Source organism: Harmonia axyridis, chromosome 4 (genome assembly GCF_914767665.1).
Source record: "Harmonia axyridis chromosome 4, icHarAxyr1.1, whole genome shotgun sequence".
NCBI classification, from domain to species: Eukaryota; Metazoa; Arthropoda; class Insecta; order Coleoptera; family Coccinellidae; genus Harmonia; species Harmonia axyridis.
In genome coordinates, this window is record NC_059504.1 from 22,386,441 (window position 1) to 22,409,234 (window position 22,794).

The 22,794-nt window shown below is 33.7% G+C and overlaps 1 protein-coding gene across 3 annotated transcripts; it reads left to right on the forward strand.

Annotated features, from left to right (window-relative positions):
- The first annotated feature begins 9,558 nt into the window (after positions 1-9,558).
- LOC123678031 (zinc finger protein 64-like) lies at positions 9,559-22,412 on the forward strand. Of its 3 annotated transcripts, none has more exons than XM_045614800.1 (2): positions 9,559-9,762; positions 9,958-11,816. In XM_045614800.1, the coding sequence occupies exons 1-2, from the start codon at positions 9,695-9,697 to the stop codon at positions 11,699-11,701; spliced, it is 1,812 nt and encodes a 603-aa protein (XP_045470756.1). In that variant the 5' UTR covers positions 9,559-9,694; the 3' UTR covers positions 11,702-11,816. The 3 variants fall into 3 exon arrangements, with proteins under 3 accessions (XP_045470756.1, XP_045470758.1, XP_045470757.1); XM_045614802.1 differs by lacking the exon at positions 9,958-11,816 and adding an exon at positions 21,512-22,412 and having other exon boundaries at positions 9,576-9,762; XM_045614801.1 differs by lacking the exons at positions 9,559-9,762; positions 9,958-11,816 and adding exons at positions 21,150-21,317; positions 21,512-22,412.
- Positions 22,413-22,794: the final 382 nt, after the last annotated feature.

Sequence of the window (22,794 nt, forward strand, 5' to 3'; positions counted from 1 at the left end):
TGGCCCTCCTTAGGACCTCAGTGTTGGTTACTCTATCTGTCCAAGGGATTCTTAGCATCCGCCGATATATCCACATCTCGAATGCTTCAAGTTTGTTAATGGTGTTGACCTTGATAGTCCATGCTTCTGTTTCATAAAGTAAAACAGACCAAATGTAGCACTTTACCATTCTTTGGCAGATTTTTAGGTTTAAATTGTCATTACATAGTGTGACGGCGACTTTCTTCGGATTGTTGATTGTTTACTATTTCCCTTCTATATTACCTCGGGCGCCAATTGCGATAGGTTTTATAAGGTCGCAATTCCTTACGTCGCTCACTATTATCGACCCTGGGTAGCTTTTAAACAGTTGGAGAAGGGTTCGATTCAATCTAAGATAAGAGCGATTGACCAGTGGTGATTTCTTTCACTAAATGGCAGTAAATGTCTATGAGATCAATAAAAGACACCCTGACGAAACACACTATATTTAACAATATTCGTTCCCTTAATTACAACACCAAATTATATACAATACTATCCTATATATACAATAATGAAAAAGGCTACTAAACACCAAAAGCAAATATTTACAATGCAACACGGTACGGAACGAGAAAAAAGCGAGGTGAGCAGGTGGTGTATATCAAGCAGCAGAAATGAGTAAGCAGTGAGCAAGCAAATTGAGCGATGATAAAAACGGTTAAGTGCGGACAAGCGTGGAAAGCATGCAGATTGGCGTGTGAAATGCAGTCTAATAAGTCAGATGTGACTACCTATCCTGTGTTCCGTACGGTCCGGTTCGATACCTCTTTATTAGAAACAGCAAGCCTGAACAATATCTTCGAATCAGGTCTTGTATCGGCGCATCCACCAAAAATTGATATTAAGTCAGACTGGGCAGGGTGACTCACCGAAATGACCACGGTGATCAGTGAATCGGAAATACGCGACCCCTCTCCACAAGATAAGGAATTCCGTCTGGTGTTCCCAAATAAGAGTTGCTCGCAATAAGGGACCCGACACACGGATTCCACTTGAGAAAGTTGGGTCTTAGAAACAGATTTCAATCAGGTTATTTGTCGGCGCATCCACCAAAATAAATCTCAGGTCGGACTGGGCAGGGTGACTCACCGAAATGACCACGGTGATCCGTGAATCGGAAATAAGCGACCCCGCTCCACAAGATAAGGAATTCTGTCTGGTGGTCCCAAATAAGAGTTGCTCGCAATGAGGGACCCGACACACAGATTCCACCTGAGTAAGTTGGGTCTTAGAAACAGATTTCAATCAGGGTATTTGTCGGCGCATCCACCAAAATAAATCTAAGAAATAAATTTCGTTCGGGGTATACTTTGGCGCATCCACCAATTCTAGACTCGAGTCAGACCGGACAGAGTAATTCGCCGAAAAGGCTGCTGTGATCCGGAGATCGGAATTAAGCGACCCCTCTCCCCAAGATAAGGAGTTATGCCTGGTAGTTCCAAATAAGAGTTGCTCGCAATAAGGAACCGGACAGACAAACTCCACTTGAGAAAGAAAGATCTAAGAAATAAATTTCGTTCAGGGTATACTCTGGCGCATCCACCAATTCTAGACTCGAGTCAGACCGGACAGGGTAATTAGCCCAAAACACTGCCGTGATCCGGAGATCGGAAATTAGCGACCCCTCTCCTCAAGATAAGGATATCCGCCTAGTAGTTCCAAATAAGAGTTGCTCGCAATAAGGAACCGGACAGACAAACTCCACTTGAGAAAGAAAGATCTAAGAAATGAATTTCGCTCAGGGTATACTTCGGCGCATCCACCAATTCACGACTCGAGTCAGACCGGACAGGGTAATTAACCTTAAAGACCGCAGTGATCCGGAGATCGGAAATAAACGACCCCTCTCCCCAAGATAAGGAGTTTTGCCTGGTAGTTCCAAATAAGAGTTGCTCGCAATAAGGAACCGAACAGACAAACTCCACTTGAGAAAGAAAGATCTAAGAAATAAAATAAATTACAAATAAATCACACTCGGAAAGTATCGATGGAACACAGGAAAGTCACCGATAATACAGACAGGAATAAAACGGTTCTTACCAATCCTAAGAATTTCCCACTTCACTACACGAACTCAAATTCTTTTCGTGTACGGGCTAAGTGTCAAATTCACGAATATAAAATACGGCACTAAAACGTCCAACGTTCAAAAGAAAAATTGCAAACTAAAAATTAAACTCTAAATTGTTACTCAAGAAAATCCGCTCAATAACTATGAAAATATATAGTTCGAAGACGCCGACAGGAGTAAATCGGAAAATATCTTGATACTTCGAAGACACCGGCGAGACTAATCCTCCTTTTCCGAAATATTTCACTTGTACTCTCGGTTGGAAGGGGAAAATTTCGAGTCTCGAAATCGGCGGTGTACCTATGAAAAACGAACGACAACATGTAAAAAAGAACATATTGAAGAGATAACGTCTATCGCGTTGTCGCTCGAAAGTTTTTATACATAGGCTGATATTTTAAATTGCATCGTTATATTTTCATGAAATAAATAAATCAGAAATTATTCCAAATGAAAATTTTTGAATTGGACGAAAAAAATACCTTCACTGCTCTCAATTAAAATATTATTTTCACCTACTCAGATGACTGGCAGAATAATGATGGAATTCTAAACCTGGGGCAAATTATACTGGGTGATTCTAATAAAACAATTATTGAATTCTAAACCTGGGTAAATTATACCAGGTGATTCTAATAAAATAATTATTGAATTCTTAACCTGGGCTAAATTATACCGGGTGATTCTAGTAACGAATTTCACTTCGTTACAATAGTAGAGGTCTCATGTTGTTGAAGGTGGATCGGGCATTTTCAATGCGGCATTGTCATGTCTTCCGTTATCTGACATTCAAGGTAAGTCTAATTTTCGACAAGTGAAATCGTCTGATTATTAAGATTTAATTTAACATTCACGTGTTCGTTTCTGCTAAAAACCATCACTTTCGTCTTTTGTACGTTGATACTTAGGCCGAAGTCGGTGCTGACCGCATTTACACCTGACCGGAGTACATTTTTGTAACAAGATATTGAAACCGAACAATGCTTCCCGAGTTCCGAGGCCCTTCCTCTGAAACCAAATTGGGAATCGTCCATGTCCTCCTCGCAATTCCTTCTAATCCGTGAATGTATTATCCGTAAGAATGTTTTCAGCATGTGGCTCATGATGCTTTATGGTCGATAGTCGCTACATTTTTGCGGTTGACTCATTTTTGGGATTGGGATAAATGTGGATTCGAACCAATCATTGGGGAGGATACCAGATGTGTATATGTTGTTAAAAAACTTGACAATTACATCTATGCTGTCTTCCTCAATCAACTTCAGTATCTCCATCGGAACCTCGGTCCGGACCAACTGCCTTCCTAAAAAGATAGGAAAATTCTAAAATTCCCCTCTTTATATATTCTGGAAGTGTTGATATTTGTGCACAAGAATGGGGGTAACTTTGATATTATCGGGTCTAATCATGATCATTATACGCGAGGAAGATATCAATTTAGAACTGAAAGATGTCGCTTAAGTAAAACACAAAGTGGTGTTTTCTATGTGGGTATGAAGCTTCTTAATAGAATCCCTTCGACTATTCATGACTTGCGCACAGATAAGTTCAAGCAAAGAATTCAGAGTCTGCTGCTTCAATGTGCTTTTTATAGTATCGATGAGTTTTTAAATTGTGACGTAAGAGCAGTTTGGTCCCGCTGTTAGCTGGTTTTTTTTTACGTTTTATTGTATATTTGGATTTTAAGCAAATATTATATAAATTTTATTTTATGAAATTCTTGACAATTGCAAAGAAATATGAATTGTAAGTATTGATATTAGTAAATAAATAAACAAATAATCTTTTGACCCAAAGCAGTCGGGACAATTTCAACATAAGAGTTTAAAATTACATGTCCGATATTTCACAGTGGAGGTGGCTAATATCATTCTCCACGGTCTCGGCATTAGTCCCTCCTCACATGAAAATTTAGTTTCCGTCAACAATGTCCGTGAACTAAGTAATTCAACGGCTGTTTCACGTCTTTCCACGACCCAAGAAATAAACCATCCGACATGAATCTTCCATATTAATTCAGTAGTTAGACGAGAGATTGCTGGTTGTGTCATGGCATGACCTGAGGAAATAACCCAAGCCCGGAAAAATATGGTTGCAATGAAATTCGGCGTAAACATTGTGAATCATGTCTAACGGATGGAAAACGGAAAAGTTTCCGACATAAATTAGCCTGTTTTCACGAAGTGATTATCTTCGTATAGGAATGTAATGAATGACTTTTCATGCGATGAATCCATTTAGGGAATGAATTGGTGAATGTTCGGTTGATGTGGGACAATCAACTGTCTATAGGTATACATGGAGATTAGGGATTCATCAAGTCAAGTAGCTTGATATTTGAACCAACTACTCGACTTGAAAATCAAGATCGTGAGAAATTACATACTTAAACTTAACTTGATTCGAGATATTTGTTGCTTGACTTGAATTCACATGAAACTGCAACACCCAGATGGAGCTGTTAAAATTTTAATTTTTTTTTTGGTAGAACAAAGCTAGTATTGTATATTTTTAAGTATTGCAATAATACTCCCATTTTGGCACTATATACTAACTTTGGTTAATTGTTTTCAAGTATTATGAGCTGAAAATCGAATTGAACTGCAAAAATAAAAGATATAAGAAGTTATTTTGACTTCTAACAAAATCCATTTTGTCCGTATACTAAGGACAAAATGACACACTATAGTAATGGACATAATGACATACATAATATTTAAATGCAGAGTTCGCAAATAAACGTTTTGGTTCTATTCGAAACAGTAGCAAACGATGTATGAGCCCAGTGAAAACATTGAATGCAACGTAGCCACTGTTCACCAGGTTTGGAACGGAAAAAGCGTCATCCTCATTTTTTTTATTAATTTATGAACGATTTAGTGTCGGACTCTTCGTGGTCATGGACTCTTTTATTTTTCAACGCTCTTGTTTTCTTTACCACTGGGTTTTATTGTCACTGAATAATATTTTAGTAACTTCTTGTTTCTTCTTCTTGGGTGAATTTTTCGCAGCAGATTTAGTCTTGATTTTGACAAAATTAGGCCTTGTCCCTCAGAAGGTGTGAAAGAATTTCATTACGAAAGGATAATGATCCTTTAAAAGTTCCTGGTCTCTTGTAATAATCAGGAATCGATAGATAATTTACCTATTTTTTACAAGATAGGTACATACATACCAGAAATTTCACGTTCCATCACGTATTGTGCATGCACACTATGTGCAAAATAAACAATAATAATATCGTAGTACTGAACTTCAGTATTCCCCTATAATTAACTACCAGTTCAACTGAAATATTAATTCTTGTTGTGCATAAACATAATCACGTTCCCATACACTGAAAGATAAATTGGGATTGAATGAATATCTACAAAACAAATTATCTGATTTTTGATAAAATACATAAAGCCTGTATCTCTTACTAATATAGTTAGGACATGTTTCGAGCACTGATTCAGGCTCACCAAAATGTCCTGCATCTGCCCTGAATGTCCTGCATCTGCCCTGAAGGCCTGTACAATCATTCGTGAAACACCCTGTATATTAGTTGAATTATGTGAATATTCCGAATACACGCTGGTGACATAGGGATTAAAGTTATTCGCAAGGACCTCTGGGTTGCCAACATGATCACGACATAATATTTTAGGTTACATATGTTAAAAAATGGAATGTGAAATTTGATGAAACCACATTGTGACGAATTATTATTTTTTTCATTAATGAGAAAAACTCATTAAATACTTTATGGTTTGCTCTATCATATAATAGTTGATTCTTCATGATTCTTCCGCTAAGGGCAGCATCATTGGGCGATTTCGGAAAGTCAGCGAAGTTGAATGCGCTGAAAGTACAGTGACATTATTACCACAGTGGCGACAACTCGTGTCTCATTTTCTATTGGTTGGCCGCCATGTTTCGTCGGAGTTGCGCAGATTTCAGATTTAGTTTGTTTATGTTTATTTGTCAAAACGTGTTCAGCAGTTGAGTTGTCAAGTTTGTGGAAATTACCGGCTTCGACTTTCGATTATCCGAATTTTTCATATTTCAAAATGCAGCTGTTGGATGTTCAAATTCTACAGAGAAGGGTTTCATTATGAAATGCTTTCCAAGGGATCCTGTCAGACGAAATGATTGGGCATTAAGAACAAGACGAGCTAACTGGTTCCCCACTAATAATTCTTATTTGTGTGAAGTAAGTCCATTCATTTTACTAGTTAATCTTCAAATAAAAAAACTAAATTTCTAAGAAATATAATTTCTATGCAATTAATATGGGCTCTAAGGGTACCCAGAAATGGTTATACGTATTATTAAACATAAAATATTTCAGGCACACTTCGCTCCTGATATGTGGGAGAAGGTGAGAGTTGATGGGGAGTTGAAACAATGCTGTTCCTACAATATTTCATTTCCTATACAATACTGAGAAGCAAGCAGATAGTACCCAATGCTCTGCAAGTAAAAAACAACCTGAAGCTGATATCTGTTGCACAATATTTGAAAAACCCAAGTAATAGTAGTTACGACAATGATGATAGAGAGTTTCTTTCAGGATTTTTAGACACTATTACCCCAAATATCTATAAATATGATGCAGTTAAAATTCCGAAAAGTGTTGAACTCAATTCCTTTTATAACATATGTGGATACCTGATAACAAGCATCAAAAGAACCTCGAGAGTGTGTAACACTTGCATTTCCTCTGTTAGATCAAAAAGTCCTACAAATAATAAATATTCAAATTTCACACAATTGAAAAGATTCAGGCCTCATTCTTTGTTCTTCTGCAATGAAACAACCTTAAATTTTTTCATTAAATTAAAATCTATTTTTGTTCAATATATAAATGTTATTGAAAATCAAAATGTAGACCTAAAGAAGTTTTATATTGATAAAATGATTGCTGTTCGGTCAGAAATTGTAAACCATTGTCATAATTTGAAACATAAAATTATAATACGTTTTGTTGTGTACAGATTGCGAATAAGATAAAAAAAAAAAACTTCTTTCCAGAGTTATGGCCAGTAAGTCTATGGCTGGTCATTCCAGTTAAATTTATTAATAAAAAATTATAATTCCTACTTCTGTGTAGTTCTTGAGTTATTTCTTAGTTATAATTTAAGTTAGAAATTAAAGATAACGAATATTTTCTTCGATCTGTACCTTCGAAATACTAGATAGCATGATAACCAGTTCATTTGAGATGTTATACATTGGATCGAAGATCGAATTCAAAATAATAAGACGTTCTGTTGTCTATAGATTAAGAATGAAGTCGAAAAACACGAGTTATGGCCAGTAAGCCCATGGGTGGTCATTCCAGGTAAATTTATTAATAAAAAATTATAATTCCTACTTGTCTGTAGTTCTTGAGTTATTTCTTAGTTATAATTTAAGTTAGAAATTAAAGATAACCAATATTTTCTTCGATCTGTATCTTCGGAATAATAGATAGCATGATTACTAGTTCATTTCATTCTTTTGTTATCTATGTAAAACATTTTTTTGGTGAATAAACTTATTATTATTATTATATTATTTGAGATGTTATAACATTGGATCGAAGATAGAATTCAAAATAATAAGACGTTTTGTTGTCTACAGATTAAGAATGAAGTCGAAAAACACGAGTTATGGCCAGTAAGCCACAACATAAGCTGGTCATTCCAGGTGAATTTATTATTGGAAAATAATAATCTTTACTTGTGCATGCAGATGTTGAGTTTTTTCTTGATAATAATTTCAGTTAGAACTTGAAGATATCTAATATTTTTGATCTGTATCTTCGGAAAAATAGATAGCACGATTCAGTTCATTTCAGACGTGATACATTGAATCGAAGATCGAATTCAAAATAATAAGACGTTTTGTTGCCTACAGATTGAGAAAAAGGTCGAAAAAAACTATAGAGAGTTATGTTATGACTATTAAGCCCATGGCTGATCATTCAAGGTGAATTTATTATTGGAAAATAATAATCTTTACATTTGTATGTACCTAGTTCTTGAGTTTTTCTTAATAATAATTTAAGTTAGAAGTTAAAGATAACCAATATTTTCTTCGATCTGTATCTTCGGAATAATAGATAGCATGATTACCAGTTCATTTGAGATGTTATACATTGGATCGAAGATCGAATTCAAAATAATAAGACGTTTTGTTGTCTACAGATTAAGAATGAAGTCGAAAAACACGAATTATGGCCAGTAAGCCCATGGCTGGTCATTCCAGGTGAATTTATTATTGGAAAATAATAATCTTTACTTATGCATGTAGTTGTTGAGTTTTTTCTTAATAATTATTTAAGTTAGAAGTTAAAGATAACCAATATTTTCGATCTGTATCTTTGTAAAAATAGATAGCACGATTCAGTTCATTTGCAATGTCGTACCTTGGATCGAATTCATGAAACATAATGTTACTTTCTAAAGAAATTGAGACCCATAATATGAAATATTGCCGTAAATTACCGATATACAATTCAAAAATACCGCCAAAAACGTCTTGACGAAACATGGCGGACTTTTGACAGTTTTATGGCCAGTTATCGCCACTGTGGTAATATAGTCACTGTAGCTGAAAGGAATGAACAGCGCTATACCAGCAAAATGCTGGAGAAAGAGCGCTGCATTCTATGCTGAAGTATAGATTTTCGTTGAGTTTACTAACGCTTTTTCAACGAAATAATGGTTTTAATGTCTGTGAATTAATATAAGAAAACTAATTGTCTGCATGCCGTGATGTTATTTTCTTATGCTATTTCAACGACAGTTCAAATGAATAATAATAATAATGATAATAAAGTTAATCTATTTCATTTCCTCACATAAAAGTATGTTTATTTATTGCCTCGAAAAGCAAATACATAATTATTTGAAAAATATATTTTTTTATTGTTTTGTGAAAACAATTTCCTTGAAGAATCTTTTCATACAACAATTTTTGTTCGGGAAATATTTTTTTAATAACTATTAACAATAATTAATATACATCATTATTAATTAATAATTAAACAATTCTGTTCATTTAATCATTTCTTTTATCAATTACTTCCATGGACTTTTGTGAGTTTTAGGATGTTCATTCATTTATTTATTAAATTATTCATGTAATTGATGATTTATTTGGGAATAAACATATAGGTATATATTCATTTATTTAATTCGAGTAAAAAAGCTTTCACCACAATTCAATATTATTCAAATTCACAGCCGTTAAATGTAGAATAATCAATAATCAAATAATATTAATATTAAACCTAACCAAACTTAACTTCACAGTGAAGAAATATTTAAGAACCTAACCTGAGGGATCCATCGTCCGCTGAACCATCGGTAATTCAAGTACGCGTTGTTGACACAGCGCTTAATACGCATTCGTCAGCGCTGACTTTCCGAATTCGCCCTATGATATTTCATAGCATAGAAATATCTGTCATAAAAATTAGAATTACTCTCTGACACAGTAGTTTGTCTATGTCTATGATCAGCTGATCAGCAGAACTTCTTTGCTGTCAAACGTACATCATATTGCTTCAAAAATTGCAAGGAATTTTCAAATAATTTCATATTTACATTGAAAAATTTTAAGATCAAGATGGAGATCGAAATGTTAAAAGTAGAAGTTGATCAAGATGAGATCAAAGAATCATATTTCAGCTACAAGTGAGTATTTCATTCACTTCATTTTCTGAAAATATAGAAAGTATCTATGGAAATATTCAGCCTACTTCTTACAAAAAAATCTTCATATTAAAAACTAGATATTTGGGTATTTCAAAGATTTTCTACTTGTTTCATTCAAGTCGATAATATAATGTGATCAGAATTATGTTGTTACAATTTGTTGATTTGTTTCAGTGCTCAGTACATGGATGATGGAAGATTAACTTATAAACCAAATATTGAAGCTGTTGAACAATTTGTAGAAGGAAATGAGGAATCTGCAATAGAAACTCCACAAAAATATGAAAATGAGATATTATCCAATTTGAAATTGAATGAGTCTCCCAAGGAGACCAATCCAAAGAAATATAACTGCGACTTTTGTGATTTTGCTTCAGCCCGAAATGTAAACCTCAAAGAGCATGTAGATTCAATTCACTTGAATATAAAGCAATATAAGTGTCAACTATGTGATTACATCACAGCTCGAAAGAGCACTCTAAAAACTCATGTAAAATCAATTCATTTAAATTTGAAGAAACATAAGTGTCACTTATGCAATTTTGCTTCTGTTCGAAATGATTACCTTAAAAAGCATATAGATGCGGTCCATTTGAATTTGAGAAAGTATAAATGTGAAAAATGTGATTATGCCACAGCATACAAAGGATACTTAAGTCAACATATGAATTCAGCCCATTTGAACTTAAAAAAATATGAATGTCACCTATGTGATTATAGATCAGTTCAAAAGAGACATCTCCAGGAGCATATAGAATCAATGCATTCAAATATAAAGAAATTTAAGTGCCACTTCTGTGACTATGCATCTATTCAGAAAATAAACCTTCAAAGTCATATAGACTCAAAACATTTGAACATAAAAAAATACAAATGCCACTTGTGTGACTATGCAGCAGTTCGAAAACATAACCTTAAAGATCATATAGAATCAATTCATTTAAATTTAAAGAAACATAAGTGCCACTTATGTGACCATGCATATCTTAAAAAAGCACTACTTCAAAGTCATATAGATTCAATCCATTTAAAAATAGAAAAACACAAATGCCACTTGTGTGACTATGCAGCAGTTCGAAAAGTAGACCTTAGAAATCATGTGAAATCAATTCATTTAAATTTGAAGAAACATAAGTGTCACTTATGCAATTTTGCTTCTGTTCGAAATGATCACCTTAAAAAGCATATAGATGCGGTCCATTTGAATTTGAGGAAGTATAAATGTGAAAAATGTGATTATGCCACAGCATACAAAGGATACTTAAGTCAACATATGAATTCAGCCCATTTGAACTTAAAAAAATATGAATGTCACCTATGTGATTATAGATCAGTTCAAAAGAGAAATCTCCGAGAGCATATAGAATCAATGCATTTAAATATAAAGAAATTTAAGTGCCACTTCTGTGACTATGCATCTATTCAGAAAATAAACCTTCAAAGTCATATAGACTCAAACCATTTGAACATAAGAAAATACAAATGCCACTTGTGTGACTATGCAGCAGTTCGAAAACATAACCTTAAAGGTCATGTAGAATCAATTCATTTAAATTTAAAGAAACATAAGTGCCACTTATGTGACCATGCATATGTTAAAAAACAACTACTTCAAAGTCATATAGATTCAATCCATTTAAAAATAGAAAAACACAAATGCCACTTGTGTGACTATGCAGCACTTCGAAAAGTAGACCTTAGAAATCATATAGAATCAATTCATTTAAATTTAAAGAGACGTAAATGTCACTTATGCGATTTTGTTTGTGTTCGAAATGATAACCTTAAAAGGCATATAGAAGTGGTTCATTTAAACTTAAAAAAACATGAATGTCACCTATGTGATTATAGATCAGTGGAAAAGAGAAGTCTTCAAAAACATATAAAATCGAAGCATTTAAATATAAAAAAAACATAAATGCCACTTATGTGACTATGCATCTGTTCATAAAACACACCTTCAAAATCATATAGACTCAATCCATTTGAATATAAAAAAACACAAATGCAACTTGTGTGACTATGCAGCATTTGGCTATTTCTTATACAATCCTCGTTCATAGACTTATATGTATAATAATATGGATGGGATGTTACAGACATTGATATCGGTGTATTGTGACAATGATAGAATAGTTAATGGCAAAGCATATGTTTTGTGAATTGATTGTGTGTGTTTTCTTGTGGTGTTTACGGATTATAAAGTATTCGTTGTAATTCTTGTGCTTATTCAGAAAATAATAAAAATTTTTAAATAGGACTGCTTCGTGTGCAGCCTGTAATAGTATTTTTGGATCCAAAAAAGTGTCGGGAGTTAAATGTCAAAGGTAGGTAAGCATGAAGAGATTTATCGCTTTATGGAACGAAAGCTTTGATGGAAGAAGCCATAATATTATGATATTGAGATCATTGGTTACTATAATAATAATAACATTTATTGATCCTTTAAGACAAACAAGTATAGGACAGGTTATAATAAAGCAAAAGAAAGAAAATTCAAAAAGATTAAACTAAACAAAATTTGCAATTGACTGTTACTCGTATAGTTTTGAGTCATTGTCCTCTAAATATTCTCTTACAGAGTAGTAACATTTATTCAGTAACAGATTCTTAACTAATTTTTTGAAATAGTACATATTTCTACTTCTTATAGAGACTGGTAAATGATTGAATAGAATAATCCCCTGACAGTTGGGAGATTGTTTGTATTTTGATGTTCTGTGCCCAGGAATTACTTATAATTAATGATAATGAATACTAGGCAGCAAATTCCTACCCTTTATAGATCCGGAGTTATGAGTTTTTGACTATTTTATTCATGTTTCGAAACTAATAAGCCCAGATTCGAATCCCTCCGTTAGATGTTTATCATAATGTTTTATATTGATATCTGTTTTATGTTTGTTCCATTTTTTTTATGATAAAAAGGAAAATAAAACTCTTGTATAAAATTTGCAGTACTTTTTTACACCGTCAGGTGAAGGCAAATATTCTTCCACAAGTTTAAAATTCCACGAAGTAGGTAACTAGTTTTTGAATGAACAAGTGATGAAATGAGTCTTCTATAAGAGTATTATATATTATTTTCTTCAATTTATTGAATTTTTTTTTTGAATTAATGCAATATTTTCATATATATCGTTTGGTGATTTTTCCATTGGGTTGGCAGAACAGTTTTTTTAATAATAATATAACCATGAAATCTGTGCGAATCTGAGAAATTCTTCATCATTCGATTAGATACTACTTATAAGGTTGTTCGTTACCCTCTCAACATACATGTGAGGAAATGTAGCCTGCTGGAAGCAAGAAGAATTTCCCTCAATGGAAAGCTCCTACCTGGAAACTGGGTTGGACATATGAGGATATTTAATCAACTAGATTCAAACCTCTTGGCAAAACCATTAGATGTTATGCCAACCATCTCCGATTTTGAAACAGGCTGTCCTAGTGTAATAGGTTTTGTGAATCGTTTGGACAGAAAGTCATCCATATGGTTCATCGATAGATCAAAATTAGAGAGAGGTACTGGCATTTGGGTATATGCACCTAAAGCCCTGGGAAGTGAGCCCTTTATTTTACAGACCGATTTTACTGGCTATTTACGTATGCACTCTGGAGTGTTTTGAAATGAACCTCAAGGGGGCGCATGTCTACATCACCACGGACAGCCAGACCACGCTGAGATCCCTGGAATCGTACTGGCACTGCCAGGAGTCTCTGTTGACCTGGGAGTTCCGTAACACCTTAAGGCAACTGGCCAGAGGCAATAAAGTGACTCTACTTTGGGTACCAGGGCAATGTGGTGTTGAAGGAAACGAAAAAGCCGATGAACTTGCAAAAAATTGATAAAAAAAAATTGATTATTCATTCACAGATACTTTTTGAGATTGATTTTCACCTTTCAAAGTGTAAGCTGCTATATTCAAACGAAAAAACTTGAAGATTCGCCTGCATTAATTTTTCTTCTTTTGACAAAGTTTTTTTAAAAGGTTTGCACACTGATAATAATATTTTGATATATAAGGTTGTGACTTATTATGGATATTGCTCCTGGGAGAGGATATATCTCCCTCATCCCCTTGGGTTCGCCACTGTATCGGTGCACATCTGTTCTTTGGAGCCGAATTTACATGCGCGTGTTGGTTTGTAGTATCCCAATCAAATTTTGTACTAGTAATTATCTTCTTTTCATAATTACCTAGGATTGGTAAAAACCTATTATTGTGCCTCCATAAAAGATATATTCCCTGCATTTTAAGGATATAATCATATTTAATTCTCTTTCTGCATGCCTATTAAATATGAAAAGTATAATGTTCCCATATAAAAAAGAATCATTATGGCCTATATGTAGGACATATCATTACTCACTAACGAAATTGCCACCAAAATTGAACGATAATAATAATTTATTATCCAAAAATCATTACATTTCAATACAATATAATTGAGAAATGTAAAACAACCAAAATACAAATGAAATAATAAATTTGAAAAAAAATTAATCAAGTCAATCCTGAGAGGAACTCTGAAATGTTATAAGGTTCTTGATGAAGCAATAAACTGTGAATCTCTTTCCGAAACAATTTGAAATCACCTATTTCTCTGTACCTACTGGTAGTGAATTTAACAGTTTTATACTATATGCTGAAGATTTTTCAGTATATGCTAGATAATGACGAGGATAAAAAAAATATTATGTCTTGTGTTATGGCAACTTGTCTTGTTGAACTTACTGAAATATTCCGGTTGCTTAAATAAGAAATTAAACACTTGTAGATGTACAAATCTGGTAAAGTGAGAATGTTATTTTCTCTGAAAATGCCTCAACAAGTTTCCCCAAACTTCAAGTTGAAAATATACCTCATGGCGAGTTTTTGAATTCGGAACACACAATTGGATTCTTGACTACTGCCCCAGATCACCAATCCATAACTCATGAGAGCCTGAAAGTTTGAATAATACATACATAATAATATAGGTTAGGTTTTTCAAAAAATCTACTTCGAATTCAGATTTGAGGACGCACAAGGTATATAAAACTTTATTTAGCGATTTACAAAGTTGTTGAATATGTTCAAACCAATTAGTGTTGGTACACAGTAACTCCCAAAAATTTGTTACAATGTTTTAGTTGTATCTCTTTGTCCAAAAATTGTAAGCCCTCAGGTAATTGAGGCTTATGTGAGAAAAGTATAAGCTCGGTTTTCTCAGTATTCAATTTCAATTGTGTGACTCACACCAAACGTTCATTGATGTAAAAACAGTATGGGTCCGAGGTGGCTGCCTTGGGGAACACCCTCAATGATCTTGGATATTTCCGACATATATTCTTGACCTTCTACTGTTATTGAAACATATTGAGTAGATATTTTTGGTTCTTGTATAAAAAACATGTCATGAATAATAGTTATTTGTTTTACTAGGCAACTAGTAGATTGACTGCCGCGGCTGATAGTTCATAGCTATGGAAATGTATATGTCCATGATAATTATAGATTGAAAACTGGCAGTTTTTTGGAAAAATATCGGATAAATATTCAAATTATGGACAGTGATAGTGAATTAGAAGTACTTACTCCTCCAGAAATAAGGAAGGTGGCAAAAATATTTATTGTCAAAATATGAAAAATGTTTTATTCGAATTGAGAATAATCATTTTGAAGCCTAGGCAGGAAAAGTAATACTTTGCTGATTGATATGTGTCTGCTACGAGTAGTAACTAGTAGTAAATCCATATAATTTTTAGTTAGCCCCAATCAAAAACATAGAATAATATGGACTGGGTGTTAGAGAGACCATCGATATCGGTCTTAGGGTACATAATAACAGGAGGGGACATAAGATCAGAAATTGAAGACTGGAAAGGTTCCGCATATGGCCAACTCCAGTTTCCGTAAGCAGTGTTGTAGTACGGTAGAAACTTATTCTTCTACTACTTTAGTTAGGACTAGTCCTGTTATTTCTGCTGTCCGTCTCAGTTGATCCTGACGTCCACTCTCATACCTCCTCTTGGGTGGCCGACCTGGATGTCTTTTCCATTGTGGCACGTGATCTTCCGCCCAATTTACAATTCTGATATCGCCCATCCTCCAGTGGCGTACCCAGACATAAGCCTTGGGGGGGGATAAAGAAAAAAATTTTCAATTTTTCCTTCTTTTGAAGAAGTTTTCCAAAGAATTTTGCTTACTCATAATAAGATTGTGATATATATATAAGGTTGTTACATATAATGAATATTCCTTCTGGGGGGGATATATCCCCCTTATGCTCCCTTGGGTACGCCACTGACATCCTCTCTACTTGATCTCTCCATTCTCTTCTTCTAGATCTTATCCACCTGACTACATCGTCCACCTGTAGTTTCTCTTTGTTCGGCTGCTCCTTATCTGGTCCCTCAGTGTTACCCATTTCATTGTTCGCTGCATAAGAGGGTTGCTGTTTATGTATTGAGTATACAAAAAATAAACAAGCGATTTTGATGAAAAATATTTTTACTGCTTTTCAAAATAATTGCCTTCAAGATCTATACACTTTTGCATACGATTGAACCATCATTCGAAACATTTTTTTCAGTAAGAGGATGGTAGTTCTAAAACATGCATTTTGAAGGCCTCAACCGCATCTTCGGGTGATGAAAATCGTTGTCCACGTAGTTATCTATCTATATTTATAAAAATGAATCCCTTATTCCCTTGGTCACGGCATCACGCGTGAATGGCTGGACCGATTTCACTAATTCTTTTTTTGTTGTATTTGTTATTATTAGGAGAAGGTTCTTATGTAAGAAAATAATACTAAAGTTGCACAGGAAACTAGAACATTTCACTTTTTTAATAAAATAATGTGTCACTGGCAGTAATAATAATATTCACGTAGTTGATATTAAAACGAAGAAGTGTAAATTACATGCTTTTTGTAAACTTTTTCAATAAAATAATGTGTCACTGGCAGTAATATTCACGTAGTTGACATTAAAACAAAGAAACGTAGTTTACAAGCTCTTTGCAAATATATCGGTCGGAGTTGGTCTGTGGTCGGAGTTATAATAACAAAGTACCTACATAATTCATTTACCATTTCTTAGTGTATTTTTCACATTGGTTTCTACAGGATAATTTGTAGTGTGTGTTTTTTTCTGAAGTGTTTGTTCAACAAGGTTAGTCAAATTAATATAGTGTTGGAAAGTTTTGATAGACCATTTTCATACTTTTACAAAAGAATAGGGACTATAGTTTTTTTTTATTTTCAGTTGAATTTTTGTTTCTAAAAATGCCGGCAATTATACGTACAAACTTAAGTCGCAGAACCCGTAATGCTGCAAGTCAAAGAAATACAAGAGCAAGTCAAACTGATGAGCAACGTGAAACGCGGAATGAAGTTGAACGGAATCGATAGAACCGGAACCAACAAAATAGAAGTGTTGCGTTTAACCCCTATAGAGCTGCATTTAATTATAACAAAGAAATTGACTACAGTACACTGCATATCGTTGCTAGTGGACCAATGGAAGTTGATTGTCAATATTGCAAGGCATTTAAGTTTAAAAATGAAGCCCCTGCATTGTGTTGCTCGAACGGTCAAGTTAAACGCCAGAAAATAAAACTAAGAATATTGTGTATCATAAAGCATTAGAATAATAAACACTTTGTTTTTGGAATAATTTTGATTTATTAATATACCAACAGCAATACTTAATAAAGAAATTAACTTAATTAAGATAAAAAGGTAACAGGTATTTCTTGATTATATAGGGCGGTACGAAGTTCGCCGGGTCAGCTAGTAATAATAATAATAAAAAATAATAAAATTTATTTAGTTTATTTTTAATCTCTGGGAAGAAAGTCATTCGGGGATGTAAAGCGGATGACCCATCAATTTGATTTTTTGTGTGTCCATTATATGTCCATTCATTGCATTTGATGTGTGTGAGCTCGCATTGTCATTAAGCAAGATGATTCGTCGTTTTGGGTTTGTTTCTCTCAATTTACCGAAAACTTCATGCAAACTAATGGTTTCATACAGGGCCCCCGCAAGGGACATCAACGCCCTCGTGCGGAACATATTTTGGCGCCCCTTAAAGGGGGGAGGTGGAGAAAAGTACTACTGTATAATCGGAAATTTTTTTTTTGAAGTTTTGATGAGAATTTAGTGTAGAATGGTTGAAAACCTATCAGCAACCTTCATTGCCTTAAGAACTTTATGGTGTTATTTGTAACATAATACATTTCAAATGTGTTTCAAAACTTAAGCTGTATTCTTCTATAAATTATTCATAAAGGCATAAACATTTAATTAGGATCAATCCAGAAATTGAATGGATGTTTTTCTAGATTTGGCTGCTGCAAATTCTTTTATATTATCAATCAATCAATTTTAGCGAGTATCTCTTGCTCTATATCTAAGATTGCCAATCCAGAAAATCTTTCTTAAGACATGGTAGACTTCAAATAGTTTTTAAAAATTTTAATTCAGTAAATGATCTCTCACCAGAAGCAACAGACACAGGACACAGGTAAAGTGAGAAGGATTCTTGAGGCAATACTAAGATTCGGTAGAGAAGAAGTTAGATTATTTTCAAAAATATATTGTAGAATTTCAAGAGGATTTTCGCTTCAGATAATGAAAACAATCTTAGGGCTTTTATCTCGTTGAATAAATCATTTTCTTTCACGTCAGTCTCTTTTTTTTCTGTCATCAGTTAGCTTTTGTTGAAGAGCATGACAGCATTTCAATAGATATTTGTCATTCAATTTAAGAATATCACAAATAAAACAAAAAACGTTAACGTTATCTACTATTTAAGGAACTTAGTGCTTGATCAATTATTTTCATAATCGAACAATTTTGGTTTATACTTTCGTCTTACAGTATATAATGGAGAAAAACCTTGATCTATCTCAAGAACAGCCGCTAGTTTTTCAGCTCCCGCAAGTTTTTCATCGAGAACATTATCATCCCTATAATTTTGAAATGATCAACTAAATTCTTCAAATGGGTTTGGCACACTTTAATGTCAATCGCTACACTTTGCATCATGCTGCTTACAATATTAATCTGGAATGAAACATCATAAGAAATTATGATACTTCAAATAAATTTGAAAGAATGAATATTTAATAAAAGAGAACTTGCTTTATGTCTGGTTTCCATGTTAAAAGTATCCTTCTCTGCTATTTCTAAAAGGCTATCACATATTTGAATAAAATGAAACTTTAGCATCAATTCTACTTGAGCATCTAGTATCACTTAGGGATTTTAGACGTAACTGAGGATCATGCTTTTTTATAACATTCCAATCTTTTTGTGGATGAAGAGAAATATATATAAAGTTCTTTTACAATATCAAAAGGGTCCACTGTTTTATTTGAAACCTTAGCAGCATCATTTTCAGTTAAATTTAAGCTTTAAATAGCGCAAAAAAAGCCCTAGGATTAGCATCGAGTATGCGTTTTTGTAAACCAATATCTGGCTATTTCATGCCGATTGCGACGTTCGGAAACTTGTATAAATTGCAAGAAAGAAGTTTGGAACAAAAAATTGTTGAAAAATTTGAAAGAATCTTTTTCGAAAACCTTTGGTCCATCGGTTCTTTATTCGGTCTATAAGAGGTTTTTGCGCCCTTTCAGAGTGGCGTCCACGTGCGGTGCACGCGCGGTTGCGGGGGCCCTGGTTTCATAAAACTCTGAATTGGGATCTTTGGATTTTCATGAGCCACAATTGCCACAGGACCAGTTTTCGTGAAGAAAGACGCCACCATTTGTTTCTTAACGCTTCGAGAACGAACAACTTTTGTTGGCCTTGCTTCACATTTAAACACCCAAAATGCCGACTGGACTTTTCTTTCTGAGTCGTATGCATAAATTCACGACTCGTCACCAGGTGACGATGTTGTATACCGCTTTGGATGCACCAAAGTTGTATTTCGAAATCATTTTACGGCACCAACCGGCAGCAATTTTTTGAGCATCATTCAACAAATGTGGAATCCAACTTGCACAGAGCTATCGAACTCACAAATGTTCATGCAAAATCTTATGTATGCTAGTCATATTTACTAATGCAAAAACATCTCTCGATGTCCTGATCTGTTATATGACGATCTTTTCCGATTAGTTTTCGCACAGCTTCAATATTTTCCGGCAAAACGACTGATTTTTGACGACCTTCTTTAACATCTCTGTTAGCGAACTACGCCCACGTTTGAATTCAGTGTTACACCGATATACACAGTGGCTTCATCGCCAAAAAAGTTGAATTTAGTTAATAGATGCCTTTTTCTTAAGTTATAAACCACGTCGAAAGTCTTAATTTCAAAGCTCGAAAATTTTCACGAGTTAAATCCATATTTTGGCGGAGATGAAATTTTGAATTTACTGTAAACAACAAAAATTGTGCTCGTACGTCAAAACGTTATGAAAACTTATAACACAAAAAATGTCAAATTTTACGATGTCAATATCAGATTTCACCTTGCAATATAAGTGTTGCAAATTCTCAATACATAAATAGTATCCCTCGTATTCATTTCGGTACTTCTCATCAGTTTTTTTGTTGAATATGTTTCGGCTCGGGTTTCTGATGCATATTTGACTATTTGGGAACAGTTCTAACACAGGTCTTGTATATTTGACAAATATTTGTTGTTCCAGACAATGTTGATCAGACTTCCCTCAAATAGGTATTAGGCATTGGCCTGTACTCATTACCTCGAATTTTCATGAAGATCCAAGCAGGCGTTCAAAAGTTATGTCGATTGAAAGTTTTTGATAAAATACATAAAGAGTTTTTAATAAAATATATAAAGCCTGTATCTCTCAAACTAATATAGTTAGGACATGTTTCAGAATCACCAAAACGTCCTGCATCTGTCTTGAAGGCATGTACATCATTCATGAAACATCCTGTATATTATTTGAATTATGTGAATATTCCGAATGCACGCTGGCGACATAGAGATTAAAGTTATTCGCAAGGACCTCTGGGTTGCCAACATGAGCACGACATAATATTTGAGGTTACATATGTTAAATGGAATGTGAAATTTGATGAAGCCACATTGTGATGAATTGTTTGCTTTTGTTTCCTCAATAATAAAAACTGATTAAATATTTTATGGTTTGCTCTATCATATAATAGTTCATGATTCTTCCGCTAAGGGCAGCAGCATTGATATTTCATAGCATAGAAATATCCTTAGAAATTATTAATTCTTCTTCTTCTTCTCAAATCACTTATTGGTGATTTAATGGGTTCGCATTTAGCATGTACCCAGATTGGTTACTTATTAATATTCTAAGGAAATATCTGTCATAAAAATATGAATTACTCTACTCTCTGACTCCGTAGTTTGTCTATGATCCTCAAAACTTCTCTGCTGTGCTGTCAAAGTCAAACATATCAACAAATTGCAAGCAATTTTCAAAAAATTTCACATTTAACTTGAAAAACTTTAAGATCAAGATGGAGATGGAAATATTTAAAGTAGAAGTTGATCAAGATGAGATCAAAGAATCATTATTCAGCTACAAGTAAGTATTTTATTCACTTTATTTTCTGAAAATATAGATAGTTATATGAAAATATTCACCCTACTACTTACAAATAATCTTCAGATTAAAAACTGGATATTTGGGTATTTGAAAGATTTTCTACTTGTTTCATTGAAGTTGATAACATGATGAGATCAGAAATTATGTTATTACACTTTGTTGATTTGTTTCAGTGCTCAGTACATAGATGATGAAAGATTAACTTATAAACCAAATATTGAAGCTGTTGAACAATTTGTTGAAGGAAATGAGGAATCTGCTGAGACAATAAGAACTCCACAAAAATGTGAAAATTTGAAATTAAATGAATCTCCCAAGGATATCAATCCAAAGATATATAACTGTGACTTTTGTGATTTTGCCTCAGCCAGAAATGAAAACCTTAAAGAGCATATAGATTCAATTCACTTGAACATAAAGCAATATCAGTGTCATCTATGTGATTACGCAGCAGCTCGAAAGAGCACTCTAAAAACTCATGTGGAATCTATTCATTTAAATTTGAAGAAACATAAGTGTCACTTGTGCAATTTTGCTTCTGCTCAAAATATGAACCTTAAAAAGCATATAGATGCGGTCCATTTGAATTTGAGGAAGTATAAATGTGAAAAATGTGATTATGCCACAGCATACAAAGGATACATAAGTCAACATATGAATTCAGCTCATTTAAACTTAAAAAAACATAAATGTCACCTATGTGATTATAGATCAGTACAAAAGAGACATCTCCAAGAGCATATAGAATCAATGCATTTAAATATAAAGAAACATAAGTGCCACTTATGTGACCATGCATATATTCAAAAAACACACCTTCAAAATCATATAGACTCTATTCATTTAAACATAAAAAAATACAAATGCCACTTTTGTGACTATGCAGCAGTTCGAAAAGAACACCTTAAACGACATATAGAATCAATTCATTTAAATATGAAGAAACACAAATGTCACTTATGCGAGTACAATTGTAGTCGGAAGATAAATTTAAAATCTCATTTGAAATCTGTTCATTCGGAAGTTGAATAACATTAAATGAATTTTAAAGTTCTAATAAATTCACATTGTAACAAATTTTTTGTTTCATTAAGTAATATGTAATAAGAACTCATGAAATATTTTATTTTAGAGCCCAGTATTAGCGTTGTATAAAGACTATCTAGAAAGGATACCCTAACCTAAAATTTGTTTTGTAAAACCGATGGTATTGGCTATTTTTTATACAATCCTTGTTTATAGACATATATGTATAATAATATGGATGGGATGTTACAGACATTGATTTCGGTGTATTGTGGCAATGATAGAATAGGTAATGGCAAAGCAAAGGTTTCGTGAATTGATTGTGTGTGTTTTCTTGTGGTGTTTACCGATTACTAAGTGTTTGTTGTAATTCCTGTGCTTATTCAGGAACTAATAAAATTTTTTAAATATGACTGCTTCGTGTGCAGCT

Bases quoted from the DNA above. Each gene is read 5' to 3' on its own strand.
- LOC123678031 (XM_045614800.1), top strand. From the start codon at position 9,695: ATGGAGATCGAAATGTTAAAAGTAGAAGTTGATCAAGATGAGATCAAA. The intron at 9,763-9,957 runs GTGAGTATTTCA...GATTTGTTTCAG, and splicing joins GAATCATATTTCAGCTACAA to TGCTCAGTACATGGATGATG.